General features: G+C 44.1%; 2 protein-coding genes across 2 annotated transcripts in view; both read right to left on the bottom strand.

The window, feature by feature from the left end:
- LOC120997642 (retinol-binding protein 2-like) overlaps positions 1-19,619 on the bottom strand; it is a 101,262-nt gene that overhangs the window by 76,340 nt on the left and 5,303 nt on the right. Inside the window, exon 2 of the mRNA XM_040427829.1 lies at positions 19,565-19,594. The gene's annotated coding sequence lies outside the window, so the exon portion shown is untranslated. The remainder of the gene's footprint in view (positions 1-19,564; positions 19,595-19,619) is intronic.
- On the bottom strand, positions 13,452-19,571 carry LOC120997640 (retinol-binding protein 2-like). Its single transcript, XM_040427828.1, has 4 exons — positions 19,457-19,571; positions 15,831-16,009; positions 15,306-15,407; positions 13,452-13,999 (listed from the first exon to the last, which is right to left on the bottom strand). Exons 1-4 carry the CDS (start codon positions 19,527-19,529, stop codon positions 13,946-13,948), a joined length of 408 nt encoding a protein of 135 aa, XP_040283762.1. The 5' UTR covers positions 19,530-19,571; the 3' UTR covers positions 13,452-13,945.

The raw sequence follows: 19,619 nt of genomic DNA, 5'->3' as shown, positions 1-19,619 counted from the left end.
TGAACTATATCCCCATCTAGTGGTGGGATGTATAAATTACACCAAATCTGCCTGGTAACAGGGATTTTGCAGATACATTAATACAAAGTACCACAATACAACACAGTGCAATTGTCAAGGTAAAAAGTACTTTTAAGCAGTGCCCACACACACACGTAGTGGGACGCTGCAAGTGTAGAAGGTGGATTATAGCATCGTCCACCCCAATGCTAGGCTGATAAGCAAAGCCGTGTTACTGCGCAAGACTCTACCTAATATGAGGCCAGCTTTGGTGGGCGCTCCATAGCATGTGGAATGACATAATGGCAGGCTCTGGATGCAGACTGTACTCTGGGTTGCACATTGTACTTTGTTACTATAGGACACAGTCATAGTTGTAGGTGCACTTTGTCCAATGTAGTAAAAGTTTTTGCACAAATGTTAGTGAGTCATGCAGCACCAATATACTGGTTGTTCCCTGGGAGTATTTTATGAACAAGATGGTATAAGAGCTGGCTCTAAAGTTTCATCAGATAAAGCTGGCCATACACATTACAGAAACTGGATTTAGCCAAAATTGCTAAAAATCTAATGTGTATAGGGACAATTGAAGTGCAGCAAGGATTGGGAAAAGTTGTTGGATGTCAATATGTCCAATCCTTAGGTGTCACGGCCACGGTCCTGGCCGTGACTCCTTGGGAGCCGCATACAGTTGCCCGCGGTTTGGGTTGTTGTTTCAACCGCAGCTTGGGGCTTGATGTAGTTTGCCTCAAGTGCGGTTACCGCGGACAACAGGTATGTGTGCGGTCCCTTTGGAGTTTGTGTGTCTGTATGTATGCACTTATGTATGTCTGTGTGCACTCTGTCTTATGTTTGGTGTGCACTGACATCTTCCCCTCACTGTGGTTGCCGCTGGCAACAGTATGTATGTGTGCACTTCCCCTTTAAGTTGATGTCTTCCCTTCCCTGGTGTTGGAAGGGTTAACTTCCTTCCTAGTGTGTGTGTGCACTGGGTGTGTCCGATTGTGGGTGTGGCTGCATGGGCTATAAAGCCTCAGTTAAGACATGATGTCTGAGGGGTACTCCAGCCTTGTTAGCTGGAGGAACTCTCCTGGTCATTTCCATCTGCCAGTGTGGGCCACCCTTGTGGTCATAAATTGTGATTCCCTATGTTTATGAGGTTGTGTGTTTACTTCATGTATGGTGTTTGGTAGATGTTTGTTTGGTCGTTTCTTATTGCAGCATATGGTTTCCTGGTTTCCTGTGATGTGTGTGTGGTGTGCTCTGTCTTTGGTCTTTGTGGACAGCAGCACTTGGGTTCCAGGTTGTGTGTCTGTGGCAGGTAAGTGTGGTACTAGGCTCACTTACCTGTCACTGTCATATGTCTGTTTATGTTTCCTTGTCTGTGTTGCTTGGCCACTTTAGACCGCTGTTCCTCCGTGTCCAGGAGGAACGGGCTGTCTACCCAGCTCCTAGTTTAGGGCCATCTTGAGGGCTAGCAGGGACTTCAAGGTTCCGGAGCATGAGCCCTCCTACCATCAAAGGTCGGCTCATGTAGCTAGGAGTCAGGGTCAGGTTAGGGATGCGATTAGGAGGTCACCTGCTCCCTAATCCTGTTGTCCTGTGAAGATATAAGGCTGCTTTCACACTAGCGTTAGTATTTTCCTGTATTGATATCCGTCATAGGGGCTCAATACCGCAAAAAACGCTTCCGTTTTGTCCCCATTCATTGTGGATGATCGGCAGCACCTTTATGTGGGCCAATTATTGGGAAGAAATTTTAGGAACGTTTGTTCCCAATAATTGTCCCACTGCTCGGTCAATGTAGGTTTGTATTGCATGTATTAGTCCAAACCTGAAATCACAATTTTACAGTCTTTAGAGCAGACATCTTCCAGCATTCCTTGCTGACTCAGTACCTACTGATGGAAAGTGTGGACAAGGGTTTCTAACAGACACATACCTAAGATGTTGACTGAGCTGCTGTAAAGCACTACATTAGATTACTGTACAATGCCTGGTGTAAACAGGACTCGTCTTAGAAGGTAAATCCCTAGAGCAAGTTCTCTCTGGGCATTCAGCTAGTAAGGAATATTGGGATATTTCAACTCTAATACCAGCAGAATTGTGAATACAGCTCTGGACTTGGACTATAATACATGCTGTAATTACGAATGAGCTAATTTCCTGAAATTAGTTTTAGTTGCGATTTGATCGAGTAGTCCATCAGATTTGTTTCTGTCCGAAGAAATTTTCTATTTTTTAATTTAATAAAAGTGCAAAAATGATCCGGTTTTTGGGCACACACAAAATGGTATTAGCAATGGTTGATTTAACAAGCGGTAGTTGTACTGTCTTAGTGTAGCGTAGGGGTAGTAGTAGCGTCCACAGCAGCACAGCTAGCACATGATGGACAAATTGTTAGATTACTGAATAAGATTTCTGTCTGTAGTTATGTATTATGTGATGTAGATTGCAATGATACACATTAATTAAAATTCAAGTACTGTACTATAGGTTTAAAGGGGTTTTCTGAGTCTATGAAAATAAAAAAAATCACTTCAGTTGCTTATTATATAATAGACTGAAGCTAAATGAGAAATTGCAGTGGTGAGCAGGTAAACAGAGCAGAGAAGGGAGCGTTCGTACGGAAAAAAAAAGCAGACAACCCCTTTAACGACATACTTGGAAAACATTATATACAGACCTACAGAACATACAGGGTAATACAGCGCCACATACCTCTTACACCCAGTGACATGTCCTCTGATGTACCGTATTTTTTGCCCCATAAGACGCATTTTTTTATCCCAAAAGTGGGGGGAAAATGCCCCTGCATCTTATGGGGCGAATACTAATGAGCCGCTTCCATTATGGAAGCGCTCATTAGTACCGGAGGACCGGGAAGCGGTGAAGGCTTTGTACTCACCGCTTCCTGGCTGTCGGCTGTGCAGGGCTGCGCACAGCGTGAGGCGCTCTGTGACATCACGCTGTGCGCAGCCTTTACAGCACAGCCGACAGCAGGAGGATGCAGATCGCGCTGGAGGAGAGGAGGGCGGCATCCAGGAGCAGGTGAGGTAAGTGGGTTTTTTATTTTATATTTATGAGGCTGATAGACACTTCTGGGGGCTGGTGAGATGCACTGGGGGCTGATGGAGAAGCTACTGGGAGCTGATAAGAGGCTACTGGGGGCTGCTATAAGGCTATTGGGGGCTGCTATGAGGCTACTGGGGGCTGCTATGAGGCTACTGGGGGCTGCTATGAGACTTATGGTGGCTGCTATGAGGCTACTGGGGGCTGCTATGAGGCTAATAGGGGTTGCTATAAGGCTACTGGGGGTTGCTATAAAGATACTGTGGGCTGCTATGAGGCTAATGCGGGCTGCTATAAGGCTACTGGGGGTTGCTATAAAGATACTGTGGGCTGCTATGAGGCTAATGCAGGCTGCTATGAGGCTACTGGGGGCTGCTATAAGACTACTGGGGGCTGCTATGAGACTACTGGGGTCTGATATGAGGCTACTGAGGATTGATATGAGGCTACTGGGGGCTGATATGAGGCTACTGGGGGCTGATGTGGGGCATGGGGATCTTATCTGAGGTCATTTATATTGGGGTCTGAGCTGAGGTCTGATTGGGGGTCTTATTGGGGTCTTATTAACATTGGGAATCTTATTGGGACTGTTAGCTGAGGTCTGATTAACATTGGGGGTCTGATTGGTGGTCTGACCTGAGGTATAAATGAAAAAAATAATTTTCTTATTGTCTACCTAAAACCTAGGTGCGTCTTATGAGTCGGTGCGTCGTATAGGGCGAAAAATATGGTAGATATTCTCTTTCCTCATCTTCACCTGTCAGACCAGACGGCCATGATGATTTCTTTCAGCTGTGTCTTGTCTCTGCAGATTTTAACAAACAGACAACTTAGTTTCCTACCTTTCCATCCTCCTCTCCACCTTCTCAACACTCTATCCTGCCACCCCCAATACTGTGCCCCCCAAAACTATCCTGCAGAAACAGTCCCCCTGAAAATACTGGTACCACACAGATAGTGTGCCACTACAAAAATACCTGTTTATATTGTGTGCCAGTACAAAAAAATACCCTCTTACCTTTCAGATCAGACCCCCATATAAAACACCAGATGAGACCCCCATCTCAGACCAGACCCCCCGTTAGACCTCTATGTCAGACCCCATATCAGACCCCAGTTTTAGACCTCAGATCAGACCCCCATTAGACCTCCATGTCAGACCCGCGTCAATATTAGACCTCAGATAAGACCCCCATCAGACCTCCAGACCCCCATATAAGACCCCCATTAGCACTCCAGACCCCCATATCAGACCTCAGACCAGACCTCCAGACACCTATATCAGACCACAAACCAGACCTCCAGACTCCCATATCAGACCTCAGACCAGACTTCCAGACACCCATTAGACCTCAGACCAGAGCTCCAGACCACCAACAGACCTCCAGACCCCACACCCCGATATTTTATCCCCATTAGACCTCCAATCCCCCAATCAGACCCCCATCAGACTTTCAGACCCCCAATCAGACCCCTATTAAACCTCCAGACCCCAATGAGACCCCCATAAGACCTCCAGACCCACAATCAGACCCCTATTAAACCTCCAGACCCCCAATGAGACCCCCATCAGACCTCCAGACCCCCAATTAGACCCCCATTAGACCTCCAGACCCCCATTAGACCTCAAGACCCCCAATAGACCTCCAGACTACCAATAAGACCCCCATTAGATCTCTTAAGACCCCCAGTCAGACCTCCAGGTCCCCAATCAGACCCCCAGGCCCCCATTAGACCTCTCAGATCCCCCATATTAGACTGTAAAATAAATACATTAACTTACCTCTCCTGTCGCCACTCCCCCTGTCCTGGCTCTCTTCTCTTCTCAGTGCCCGAACTGCACAGTCACCTGACTGTCTGCAGTGTCAGGTCACAGAGCTCTCTGTACGTCCTGACGCTGCAGGCAGCCAGGACACAGCAGCGCAGGGCCTGAGAAGAGCAAGCAGGAGGTAAGTACTGTACAGTGTTCACAGCACTTCTTCCGCACTGCATCTTATAAAGGGAAATATACAGCACCACTCGCTTAGGGGACCGGTGGCAACTGCAACCCGTATAGCTATGCCAGTGAGTGCAGGATAGCTACTCATAATCAATGGATGCCTTGACTGTCTAGCAGATTTGCTACACATCTACCTGCTTATATTTTATAAATGCATGTCTGATGTATTGTTTGCAGGTACCACAACATTACTGACTTTTGATGAGATCTCACCTGTGCTTAAAGGGAACCTGTCACCAGTTTTATGGTGTCCTAACTAAGGGCAATATAAATAAGTGACTAATTCTCTTAGCAAAATGCTGGGTCACTTTCTTTAACCCCCTAAGGACTCAGCCCTATTTCACCTTAAGGACTTGGCCATTTTTTGCAAATCTGACCAGTGTCACTTTAAGTGCTGATAACTTTAAAACGCTTTTACTTACCCAGGCCGTTCTGAGAATGTTTTTTCGTCACATATTGTACTTCATGACACAAATTGGGTCAAAAAAGTAAATATTTTTGCATAAAAAAATACCAAATTTACAAAAATGTGAAAAAATTAGCAAATTTCCAAGTTTCAATTTCTCTACTTCTATAATACATAGTAATACCTCCAAAAATAGTTATTACTTTACATTCCCCATATGTCTACTTCATTTTTGGATCATTTTGGGAATGATATTTTATTTTTTGGGGATGTTACAAGGCTTAGAAGTTTAGAAGCAAATCTTGAAATTTTTCTGAAATTTTCAAAAACCCAATTTTTAGGGACCAGTTCAGGTCTGAAGTCACTTTGCGAGGCTTACATAATAGAAACCACCCAAAAATGACCCCATTCTATAAACTACACCCTCAAGGTATTCAAAACTGATTTTACAAACTTTGTTAACCTTTTAGGTGTTCCACAAGAATTAATGGAAAATAGAGATACAATTTCCAAATTTCACTTTTTTGGCAGATTTTCCATTTTAATAATTTTTTTCCAGTTACAAAGCAAGGGTTAACAGCCAAACCAAACTCAATATTTATGGCCCTGATTCTGTAATTTACAGAAACACCCCATATGTGGTCGTAAACTACTGTACGGGCACACGGCAGGGCGCAGAAGGAAAGGAATGCCATACGGTTTTTGAAAGGCAGATTTTGCTGGACTGTTTTTTTTGACACCATGTCCCATTTGAAGCCCCCCTGATGCACCCCTAGAGTAGAAACTCCATAAAAGTGACCACATCTAAGAAACTACACCCCTCAAGGTATTCAAAACAGATTTTACAAACGTCGTTAACCCTTTAGGTGTTCCACAAGCATTATTGGCAAATGGAGATGAAATTTCAGAATTTCCATTTTTTGGCAAATTTTCCATTCTAATCCATTTTTCCCAGTAACAAAGCAAAGGTTAAAAGCCAAACAAAACTCAATATTTATGGCCCTGATCCTGTAGTTTACAGAAACACCCCATATGTGGTCGTAAACCGCTGTACGGGCACACGGCAGGGCGCAGAAGGAAAGATATGCCATACGGTTTTTGGAAGGCAGATTTTGCTAGACTGGTTTTTTGACACCATGTCCCATTTGAAGCCCCCCTGATGCACCCCTAGAGTAGAAACTCCAAAAAAATGGGCGCATTTTAGAAACTACGGGATAGGGTGGCAGTATTGTTGGTACTAGTTTAGGGTACATATGATTTTTGGTTGCTCTATATTACACTTTTTGTGAGGCAAGATAACAAGAAATAGCTGTTTTGCCACCGTTTTTATTTTTTGTTATTTACAACATTCATCTGACAGGTTAAATCATGTGATATTTTTATAGACCAGGTTGTCACGGATGCGGCGATACCTAATATGTATATTTTTTTTATTTATGTAAGTTTTACACAATTATTTCTTTTTTGAAGCAAAAAAAATCATGTTTTAGTGTTTCCATAGTCTGAGAGACATATTATTTTCAGTTTTTGGGCGATTACCTTGGGTAGGGTATGATTTTTGCGGGATGAGATGATGGTTTTATTGGCACTATTTTGGGGTGCGTGTGACTTTTTGATCGCTTGCTATTACACTTTTTGTGATGTAAGGTGACAAAAAATTGTTTATTTAGCACAGTTTTTATTTTTTATTTTGTACGGTGTTAATTTTTACACAAGAACAGCTTTTTTAAAACAAAAAGAATTATGTTTTAGTGTCTTCATATTCTAAGCCATATTTTTTTTTTTGGGCGATTGTCTCAGGTAGGGGCTAATTTTTGGCGGGATGATGTGATGGTTAGATTGGTACTATTTTGGTGGGCAAACGCCTTTTTGATCGCTTGCTGTTGTACTTTTTGTGATGTAAGGTGACAAAAAAATTGTTTATTTAGCACAGTTTGTATTCTTTATTTTTTACGGTGTTCATCTGAGGGGTTAGGTCATGTGATATGTTTATAGAGATGGTCGATACGGACGCGGCAATACCTAATATGTATACTTTTTTTTTCCCCCTATTTTTTTAAACTTTATTTGGGGAAAATGACTTTTTTGTTTATTTTTACTTGAAACTTTTAATTTTTGGGGGGAAAACTTTATTTTTCAAACTTTTTTTTTCACTTTATTTTTTGTCCCACTTTGGGACTTCAACTTTTGGGGGTCAAATCCTTTACAATGCATTCCAATACTTCTGTATTGGAATGCATTGGCTGTATGAGTAATACTGTGTGTATTACTCATATAGCTTCCAACCTGTACCGGTACGTCATGCGTCCCTAAGGGATTAACTGACCCAGTCAATCTGCCAACATCTTGTATTGAAAAGCTCCAGCTGATAATGATTAGTCATGAATATTTATGAGCTCCTGACTCTCCCCGCCTACCTGCTGCTGATTGACAGTTTTTTTCCATATGAATCAGCAGCAGGTGGGCAGGGGAGTGGCTATATCTCTGAATTAAAAAAAACGCTGGACTCAAATCAGCTCATTAGCATGCAGCATGTGGCATCTTTGTGTGTATATTATGAGGTAGCCATCTGTCACACCAGTAAGTGAATACATCTAAGGCACTTTTTAGTAGTTAATGATTGTATATAATTAGTTAGATTATAATCAAATATCCACATGACAGGTTCCCTTTAAGGACATTCATTTTTCATTGTTTTAGTTTTTGTTCTGTTTTTGTTACTTTCTTGTTTGGCATTTGTAATGTCTACAATCTCCAATAAAAATGTATTGATACTATATATACACATTTGATAGCCGCCTTAGTGCCTCCTTCATATTAGGCTACTTTTACACTAGTGTTTTTTGTAGATCCGTCATTGATCTGCAAAAACGCATCCGTCATGAACGTATCCGGTTGTATTATGTCTTCCATAGCCATGACGGATCCGTTTTGAACACCATTGAAAGTCAATAGAGGACGGATCAGTTTTCTATTGTGCCAGATTGTGTCAGAGAAAACGGATCAGTCCTCATTATTTATTTATTTATTTTATTTTATGCACTTATATAGCTCTAATATATTCCGCAGCACTTTACAGACATTAGCAACCAACTGTCCCCAATGGGGCTCACAATCTAAGGTCCCTATCAGTATGTCTTTGGAGTGTGGGAGGAAACCCACGCAAACACTGGGAGAACATACAAACTCCATGCAGATGTTGTCCTTCCTTGGACGGTGACTTACATTGTAATGTGTGCCAGGACGGATCCGTTTGGCTCTGCTTTGTCAGGCGAACAGCAAAACGCTGCAGGCAGGCGGAATGGTGACTGAACAGAGGCAAACTGATGCATTCTGAGCAGATCCTTTTCCATTCAGAATACATTAGCTCAAAACTGATACATTTTGGACCGCTTGTGAGAGCCCTGAACGGATCTCACAAACGGAAAGCCAAAACGCTAGTGTGAAAGTAGCCTTAGAGAGTTCCCGTAGTGCCCCACCTTCACATTAGAATGCCCCCTCAGTGGCTTCCTTGCAGAGAGGCTGAGACATTCAGAGGGCTGGGCAGTACATATTTCTCTCTGCATTACCGCTGTCAAAGTACACTTTACTAATCTGCTGGTATCTCAAGTGGTGCTTGTGAAGTAAGGAAGCTTGAGAAGGGGGCAGGGTAGTAACCTGTAGTTTGACAGCACTAGCACAGAGAGTTCTCGTGCCAGCACTAAAGCGAAGTAGCTGAAGAAGGGGCTGAACTCTTCCCTTGCAACGTCCTGACGTCAGCAGGCAGCACTGCCAGCTTGAGAAGGGGGGTGGGCTGGTAAGCAGGAGTATAGCAATTGGGCTTGGTGGGGGGAGGGGGTCCCTGCACTCACATGTAATGGGGCCCATCAGTGTACTTCCATCAGAGCGCTCATCACAGCAGCATCACATGTGGTTGGTCCGGCATCTATCAGACCCCAGCACTGCCCCACTAGTAGTATTCACAAATGAACATTGGTCAGGCTCCACCCACCCGAGTCATACGTGAATGCTACTAGTCAGGCAATGCTGGGGCCTGATAGATGCCGGAACGACCGCGTAATGCTGCTGTGATGAGCGCTCTGATGGGGCCTGGAGTGAAGACTGCGGGAATGAACATTATTGAGGGCAGTGGAAGGATATTACTGGGGGAAGTGGGGGGCATTACTGGGGGCAGTATAGGGACATTACTGTGGGCGCTATAGGGACATTACTGGGGGTAGTGGGGGGATATTATTATTAAAACCAGAGACCAGGAGTGTGGCAGAGGGTTAAACCGCGACCGGGCCTAGTGGGAGGGGGGCTCCTATCCAAAGTTTGCCCTGGGGCCCATGGAACTCCAGGTAAGCCACTGCTAGTAAGCTCTACGCCGACATCGCAAGTGCAGTGACCAGGAACGGATACACTGATGCCACTTATGCAGTGGGTCAGGATATGGGTGGATAATAGTTTATAGTTTGTTTGTTACATCAATTGCAGCGTGCGCAGGGTACGATCACAGGGCCCTCCCAAGGTGTTACAACGCACGTCCCAGGTTAGGAATGCCTGAGTGGTGTTATGGTATCACGGCTGAGGATGGGGAAAACCCTCAGCCGTGCGATGCCACGAGATGTTAGTGGCTGCTCAGCCAGGACCACAGAATTAGGGAGCAGGTCACCTCCTAATGCATCCCTAATCTGACCCTGACTCCTAGCTGCATGAGCCGACCTTGAAGGTAGGAGGGCTCATGCTCAGGAACCTCGGATTCCTACTCACCCTCCGCCGATCCCTGTACTAGGAGCTGGGTAGACCACCTGTTCCTCCTGGATACGGAGAAACAGGAGTCTAAACTGGCCGGACATATGGCAATGGCAGGTAAGTGCAACTAGTACCACACCTACCTGCCACAGACACAGAGCATGGAACCCAAGTAGAAGTGCTGCTGTCCACAACAACACAAGAGACAGAGCACACACCACACAGGAACCCAGGAAACCATACGCTGCAATAAATAAGCATAACACAAACACATCTTTATAACATCGTGAATCACAATTTATGACCACAAGGGTGGCCCTCACTGGCAGATGGAATAAGGGACCAGGAGGGTGCCTCCAGCTTACAAACAAGGCTGAAGTACCCCTCAGATATCAGGTCTCCACTGAGGCTTTATAGCCCATGTAGCCACACCCACACAGACACACCCAGTGTTCACACACAGAAGGGAATTAACCCTTCTCACACCAGGGAAGGGAGAACAGCCACATACAGGGGAAGTGAACAAACCCTTATCACTCTGCAGCTGTTACCGCAGGCAACGACATGCGTGGCAACCGTGTCCTGGGAGTCAGCCAGAAGGCCGAGACACCGCCACCACATGTACAGAAAACACCACGTTACCTCGGGCAGCCACAAGTGAAGGGAAACCATCCCAGTGCACACATCCAAACTTCGTGCACACCAGATATATAAAAAGGCACACCTACAAACGCAGGTTGCCAGGTGTAACCGCATGCAGCTTGCAGCAAGCTGCAAAGCACAAACATGTTGCCAGCGGCAACCACACGTGAGGCAACAATTCAGCCGCCCTCACCATGTGATTGACCAAAACCAAACCGCAGGCAACAGCTTGCGGTTCAGGAGTCACGACCATACCCATGGTCGTGACAGATGGCCTATAATGTCTCTGTATGGTGATGATAATGGTGTCAACGGTGTCTCCTACCTGGGTACGGCCGGACTCCTGGCTCACTTGCAATAAATTGAGTTTAGTGATAGTAGGAGTAATAGAAGAATTTTGCAGCAGAAATTGATGTCCAGACCTTTAGGTGAAGTTCAAACTTTTCTTTACTGAGGATAACTTGAATCCAAACAGAATACAGCTTTGGTCTTTGATCCCAGCAGGTTTTGGCAATGGTTGGCAGAAATGAATCTTCTGCACTATAAATCTTGAGCTTGCAGGATAAGACATCTGCTTAGTAGCTCTGAAACTGTGGCAAGAATTTATCTTCTGTGCTTCTCTTTATCTTCTGCTTCGTGGGGACTGACTAGCTGAGGAGGAATATGGCTTCTCTTAGGTCTCTGAACTCTACTCACAGATATATTCTCAGGGAATGCTTTCGTCCTGGAACTCTGGAGGTTGTCTACTTTCTTGTCATCCAACTGAGGCTGCAGGGCTCAGACTGGGTATTATGATCAATGTCTCAGCCGAGACAAGATCCTGGCTTTCTTCCCTATACAGGGGGACTCCTTACACACACACCCTACCCATAGCATGGGGTGGGCTACAGTGACTCTAACTTCCTTCTCCACCCAAGGTGCAGGATGTGGGAACAGTCCACACCTCCACAGAGGGGGAGCTAAGCTGGAATAAACCATTCCAGCCTAGATACACTAAACTGTAACTAGTTCCTTACCAATCGATTGCTGCCACCTGCTGGTGAACATGGAAAATTACAAGGAAATTTACATTTAACTAGAGGTGGGACGACGAATCCGTTGAATCCACGAATCCCTCGAATCTTGTTGGATTTGAGGGATTCGTGGACTCGAATCTCGACCTCATATACTAAATTCAAATCTGACGAATTCATGACAGCGGGGACTGGTGCAGTCCCTGTATTCTAATGCACCGGCCCCTCTCACTGTAGTATAATCTTATGATCTAACCTGCATTGTTAAGATATAATAATCCATCTGTATTACTTCCATTACAACATTAAGTTCCGTAGAAGAGAGGAGGGAGGAGGCACGGGCGCGTGGCGTAGTGAGTGACGCGCCGCCCGCCCGTCCTCTCGACCTGCCTCCTCCCTCCTCTCTGATACGGAACTTAATGTTGTAATGTAACAGTGCCATCCACAGATCCCCCATAACAGTGCCATCCACAGACGCGCCGCCCGCCCGTCCTCTCGACCTGCCTCCTCCCTCCTCTCTGATACGGAACTTAATGTTGTAATGTAACAGTGCCATCCACAGATCCCCCATAACAGTGCCATCCACAGATCCCCATAACAGTGCCATCCATAGATCCCCCCATAACAGTGCCATCCACAGATCCCCCCATAACAGTGCCATCCACAGATCCCCCCATAACAGTGCCATCCACAGATCCCCCCATAACAGTGCCATCCACAGATCCCCCCCATAACAGTGCCATCCACAGATCCCCCATAACAGTGCCATGCACAGATCCCCCCCATAGCAGTGCCATCCACAGATCCCCCCATAACAGTGCCATCCACAGATCCCCCCATAACAGTGCCATCCACCGATCCCCCCATAACAGTGCCATCCACAGATCCCCCCATAACAGTGCCATCCACAGATCCCCCCCATAACAGTGCCATCCACAGATCCCCCCCATAACAGTGCCATCCACAGATCCCCCCCATAGCAGTGTCATCCACAGATCCCCCCATAAGTGTTTGGATCACTTTGTTTCTTACACCGTTCACACAATTCTTATGTACAGGATTCTTAGTATTCGAGATTCGAAAGATTCGATAGATTCGAGAACCTTTTCGGATTCGGATTCAAAAAAATTTGGATTCGTCCCACCTCTACATTTAACATAGTTTTAAATGCACAGTTGTGAAGACATGAGCAAAATCATATCAGATAACAAGGTAAAGGCTCTTAGGAGATAGTAGCGGGGCGTGTAGTAACACAACTCTGGGGTGTTACACAAGTGCAAATATTGATTCTGGCGCTTGCACTGTGGTGCAGGAGCGCAGGGGCCAGGCAATGAACGTGCCATCAGTGATAATTGACACGTTCACTGTGGGATGGAACAGGGCCACCAGGATCACTTGCTCGATGATCGGCACATGATCCTGAAGCTAGGAGGAAGAAGAGGAGCACACCACGTGACCCGGAACCAGATCGCTGGCCATGTATGAAATTTTTAATTACTGTCATTTAGAAAATTACAATATATACCAGTGGGAGCAATATAAGGATAAAAAAAACAAGCCTCAGAATAACACTTTAAATATTGCTGCAGCAGTGTAGCGCTCACTTAAAATGGGTGGCATCCTGACTGAGTTCAATGACACACTGACCGTGTAATGTCCCTAGAAAAAAAAAACCTGTCTCTGTCTTCAATTAATTAAATGTAACTAACTAGCTATTGTCTTGACACGCTGGCCAGGGCACCGCCCGGGCTCATGTGATCCTCTTTCTTCTTCTGCTCAATAAAATGGCAGACACCATTTTGAGTGATTCATTCAAAACGAATCGCAAATGTTCGGATTCTCTAGAATCTGAAGTTTTGGGGAAATTCGTAACAGACTCAGTTTGTTTAGAATTGATTCAATTATCTAAAATAGTAAAGTGTATATGTCATGGTGAACATTATTTTTATGCACATGCAAAAAACTTAAGACTTTCATAAAAATGTTTTATTTATTAATGAAGTTTACATAGATATGCATTACAGAGGTTTCTACACTATGAAGAAAAAACATGCGCTATGCAGATAAAACTGAACGTTCTTAGTTCTTCTTCTTGAAGACCTGATGGCAGACTTGATCTTCACAGGTTAGTTCCTGAAATATAAAGATGCAGTATAGTGAGTGTGGGTTCACACATAGGTTTTAGTGGCGGTTTTAAAGGGATTTATTTCAGTAAAAACCTCAGCTCCAGATGTTAGCTGAAAGTCTATGGGAAATATGAAGCACAGGACACACAGGCATTTTTTATACTGTCATTTTTGGCTCTTTTTAAGTCTGCTTTTGCCATTTTTTTCTGGCATTTTGACCTTTCCTTCTCTATAGGGGACAAACACCATGAATAAATGTGTCCATACAGCTATTTAGGAAAAAAAAATGCTGCTAAAAAAATGCCATAAAAACTGAATGCAGTGTGGGAAAAACACATGGATGATTTCTATGGTGTTTTTTTTAGAGATAGAAAACAACACCAGAGCAAATTTGTGTGTATAGGGACCATGTTGTGTTTATATTTGAATTGGCCATATAGGATCCTGGCAATTGATATAAGCAACTGTTCCAACTTGTTACGTGCTATTATTCCCCCCCTTCTCCCCATTATTTGACCCTCTTGCTGGATGTGGACATACACAGGGTAGGACTGGCCATCAGAAGATCCATCAGTGGGTCCTGGCTCTGTTAAAATAGTCAGAACATAATACAACAGGAACAGGGCCCAAAAGATCTAGCAAAAGACGAGGGCTTCTCCCGCTCGTCTCAGCTGGATTGAAAGGTCTCTCACTCTACATAAATAGGGAGATACCCGTCAATCAAGCTGCGGGCAGGAAGAGGCTGGCGGGGAGCTGCTTCACAACTCTTCTCCCTGTTCCCGGCTAGTTTTTAAATAATGTTTTTTTCTTAAATCCACAGCATTTTAAAGTAGAACATAGTTAACATCCCTTTAAGGGGATTTCATATTTTAGCCAGGAGGATTCGGGGACTATCAATGGCCTGTCCTTAAGATAGGTCTTTGGTATTTGGTCATGAGGATTTGATCTCCAGTACCCACATAGTCAGCAGATTAAAGGGGCTACAGCACATCCCTTTCATTGTTTACACAGCCCTGTACATGTGTGGCTGTGCCTGGTATGGCAGCTCTGTTCCATTCACTTGTATGGGACTGAGCTGCAGTCCCAGGACATGGCCTCTCTGATGGCAGCCTAGTATAGTGACAGACCCGCTGACTCCTGTGTTAACATCTAACAGTTTTACATAATTTAGCATTTTTAAAGCATGCTGCAAGAGATGAGTCTGATGATCTGCTTGCCATGCACACTGCCTCTGCCCTCCCTGCGGAGGTTGATGGGCAGGTGTATTTCCCCCTATACACATTAGGTATAAAGGCCAGTACTGCCACTCTTACAAAGTAAAGTTTATCTCCCTCAATCCAACTTTTCCAGCCACGGTTCTTCTTCTCTCCCTTCTGGATGCAGACAAGTTTATCCCCGTCCCAGGACACCAAGGTCTGTAAAATCAAGAAAACAGAAATCAGTTTTACTAATACTTGCCAACTTCTGAAGGCTGGCCTTCAAGAGGCTTAAGAATGCAATGTGCTGCCCATACATTTTTCTTCTGTTGACACAGGTCTTTTTCAGGACACACTCCCGTTTTATAGTCACTCCCCTCCCTTTTTAGCAGTGACCTGTCCACTTTTGAGAGGCATCCCACCCCAGAATCCAGGCCCCACATACAGTAATATGGAGGGCAGCTTTCAGAGAGAAATCAACTCTTCATGTTGTTTTACTAACTCTTCCTAGAGCCTGGTGGCATATCTCTCCTTTTTCCAGGAGCCTCAAGGACATTTTAAAAGAGAGTTGGCAAGTATGATTTTACTATAGAAACAGTGAGAAGAATCATCTCTGACCATGGAGAGTCAGCACCAACCAACCTGCACCACCCGATTATCCAGGCCTTTAGTCTTCTCCTCAAATTCTACCCCAACAGTGAAGTCAACCAGATAATTCCTGAATGTGCTGAGGGTCTTTGTCTTAAACTCATTTCCATTCTGAATAAGTTCTTTGGTCTGGGTCAAATGAGCAGCGATCTTCCGGGTAGCAAAGTCCATGTCTGCAGAAAGAACAGGACGAGGAATCAATTCCCCTTCCTAGTTGTGCCATAAAAGTACATGTAAGTATAGAGCGAGAAAACTGGATAGGAGACTGAGCAGTGTACTTAGGCTACTTTCACACTTGCATTGTTGTTTTCTGGTATAGAGATTTGGCAGAGGATCTTAATACCGGAAAAAAAACTTTCCTTTTAGTCCTCATGCATTCTAAATGTAAAGAGATCCATTCAGATCACACAAAACCGTGCGTCACACATTGACTTTTAATATATTTAGTGACGGTTCCTTTTTTTTTCCATTTTGATTTCACACAAACTCATCCTAACTGAATGTATGCATCTTGATGTGCAAAATCAAAATGGAACCGTTTAATTCCAGTATTGAGATACTCTACTGGATCTGAATACCGGAATTAACAACGCAAGTGTGAAAGTAGCCTTACATGCACAAATCTTTTCCAGCTTGAGAATGTGAAAATATATTGTCATTATAAAGCTCTGCTGTTCCCCATAATGTGGTTTCTATCCCGATCACAGTTTACATGCTGAAGTCCTTCAATTAAGAATGATAATGGGAATATTTCTATGCAGGTCTGATAATAATCATTACATGTTCCATCCCTAGGCGATATTCTCATATATTCTACTGCAGTGTTTCCCAACCAGTGTGCCTCCAGCTGTTGCAAAACTACACCTCCCAGCATGCCCGCACAGCCAAAGGCTGTCCGGGCATGCTGGGAGTTGTAGTTTTGCAACAGCTGGAGGCACAGTGGTTGGGAAACACTGTTCTACTGTATCCCTTTGTAGGGGTTCTCCAGGAATTAAGAAGATAAAATTACTGAAAATACTTAAAGGGGTTATCCAAGATCTACAGTATAATGCCCCCACATATGCCCAGGCCCCTCACAGAGGTTGTACTTACCTCGCTTCCTGGAACCCACATCGTTTCTGATACTGGCACGTCTGCCACTGCATCTACCAGTCGCGCGGAATAAAACATCCGGTGTCGGGGGGTAGGCAGCCAATAGCAGGCTGCGATGGGAACGAGCCTCCCTAGTGTCACCGGCTGTGCTAGGGAGGCTCGTCCCCGTTGCGACCTGTTATTGGCCGTCTCCCCCGTTGCCGTATGTTTTCATCTGCACAACGGGGAGATGTAGCAGCCGTGCCAGCATCAGAAGTGACGCGGGTGCTGCGGAGCGAAGTAAGTACAACCTCTCTGAGGGGCCAGGGCATATGGTTGGGCATTATAGATCTTGGATAACCCCTTTAAATATTACTTTATTATAAATATATTCCCAAATACATTTCATTAGTTATAATGACTTGTTTTGTCCAGGGAGCAATCATTAGGAGAAATAAAATGGCCGCCGTCCTATTAGTGCACACAAAACCTGTCCTAATCACACAGCAGGACAAGTTACTTCAGAACACTGAGCTAAAGAGCTGCCTCATCCTCCTCTGCTTGTCAGGGATTATGATCCCGAATACAGCTGATAAGATCTTCAGCTGAATCTCTGTAGGAATGGAGTTCATGAGAAGACAGTGAAGTACAGAGATGAGGGTGGGATATGGTCAATGAGCAGCAGCACTTGTATGCAGTCAGCTACATTACTGCAGCCCCACATCATCATTGTCTGCCTCTGTACTTCATGTCTCCTCATAAACTCAATTCCTACAGAGATGCCTGAAGATCTTATCAGCTGTATTCAGGATCATAATCCCTGACAAGCAGAGCAGAGAGGAGGATGAGGCAGCTCTTTAGCTAGGTGTTGTGAAGTAACTTGTCCTACTGTGTGATTAGGACAGGTTTTGTGTGTACTTATAGGACAGGGGCCATTTTATTTTACCTGATGATTGCTTTCTAGGCAAAAACTAGCAGTTCTAACTCATTAAGGTTTTTGGCAATGTATTTAGAATACAGTAACATTTAAGTATTTTCAGTCATTTTATTTTCTGAATTCCCAGAGAACCCATTTAAATAAGCGTACATTTTACAGAAATTTCAGTAGAGAGCTTCGCAATGCATCCTGTCTCTGAGTGCAATAGTCACATACAACTAAAACAATGTATACTGAAGATATATTTCACAGTCCTGTTTAAGCCAAGGGCTATATTGGTGTCCAGGGCAGGGGTTTAAAAATGTGCCCCATCAGCCTTCGTCAATGAAGTTCATTCAGTATAATAACTGTCGTGTAATCATTTAATTGCACCTTCTCCACCTATTCTCCATCAATCTCCTAGTATTATTAGTTATAACTTTTACTACTCATTTCCTTCCATCCATGTACAGTCCTCAGTGCATCCCGCCATGTACCTGTATTAGGATCCGTCACTACTTCATCCTTTACCTCCTTCACATATGTGCACTGCCACAGCATCGTTCTACAGGTAGTGCTGATGGTTTACAGTAGCCACCTATTACCTAATGTAAGTCTATTTCTGTCTAACTGTATTATTTCCAACCAAGGCACAGGAAGCATGCACCGATTAATATTTTTTTTATTTAGTCGTATGGTACCATATGGATCTCCTAATCCACCTATTACTCAGTCTTTGTTCATACATTTCCTGTAAGTTTGCATTAGGTCAAAGGTAGCCTACCATTGAAATGCAAGTAGAAAAAATGTAGACTGTGTTAACATGGGGCCTTTACTGTGGTTATACAATGGTGCTATACCTGGAAGGTAGCAATACTGTCCCCCATGTTCACAAGAGCTGTCAAGGTATATTCACATGTGACTTTTTTTGTTTTAAGTTTCTGTAACTGAAAATATATTCCATACATCTAAATGGGTTGTTTCTGCAACTTGTGGATGGATTTTTACAAAGTCCATTAAGATGTAAGGAACAAGTGCAAGAACTGTTTGCCACATGTGAACATAGACTAAGGGCGCCATCACAGGTGGCGGTAAAATACGCACTGAAATCTGCATGTTTGTATTTTTAGTTTCGAGGCAATTTTATTGTGGATTATGATTTCCCATGGAAATCTAAGGAAAAATAGGGATTCACAAAATCCGGACCACAGCTGCACAGATTTTTAGAATATACTGATTTAAACTCCATAGGACTACAAGGGGAACTATTTAGGATGCAAATGCATTCTTGTATGTGTAAACACACCCTAACTTTACCTATTGCTATTGGTCTATTAGAGGTCACAGTTGCATCTGGTGCTTGACGTGGAGATATAGGGCTCAGGCCACTTGAAAGGCCGGGGTCAATTGATTTCAAGCTGTGCCATTCCCTGTTAAAACTTAATCCATATCGACTTTGGTAGCTAGCATGATCACATCTGGTGCTAAAGCCTCCAGATACCAATGTTGCTGCATAAAAAAAGTAAAGAAAACCCGATGACATAAAACTATACAATCTTCAAATAAGAAGACACCTTCTTTTCAATAAATTCTTTCTAATTCCTAAATACCCTTGACCTTATAAAGCTCATACCTAAAGCCTTCATGTACCCATCAAAGTTGTCATTGACCTCCATGACCCAGGTGCCATTGTAGTCAGCAGGCATGATGATGTGGCAGAGATGGGGTGCGGACAGGAGGGCAGACTGCAAGAAAACCGGATTCAGGGATCCTGATAAAAAGGTTTTAAATCACAG

Source organism: Bufo bufo, chromosome 4, assembly GCF_905171765.1.
Source record: "Bufo bufo chromosome 4, aBufBuf1.1, whole genome shotgun sequence".
Taxonomy (NCBI): Eukaryota; Metazoa; Chordata; class Amphibia; order Anura; family Bufonidae; genus Bufo; species Bufo bufo.
The sequence above is the reverse complement of the archived record's forward strand: the minus strand, read 5'-3'. Positions and strand labels throughout refer to the sequence as shown.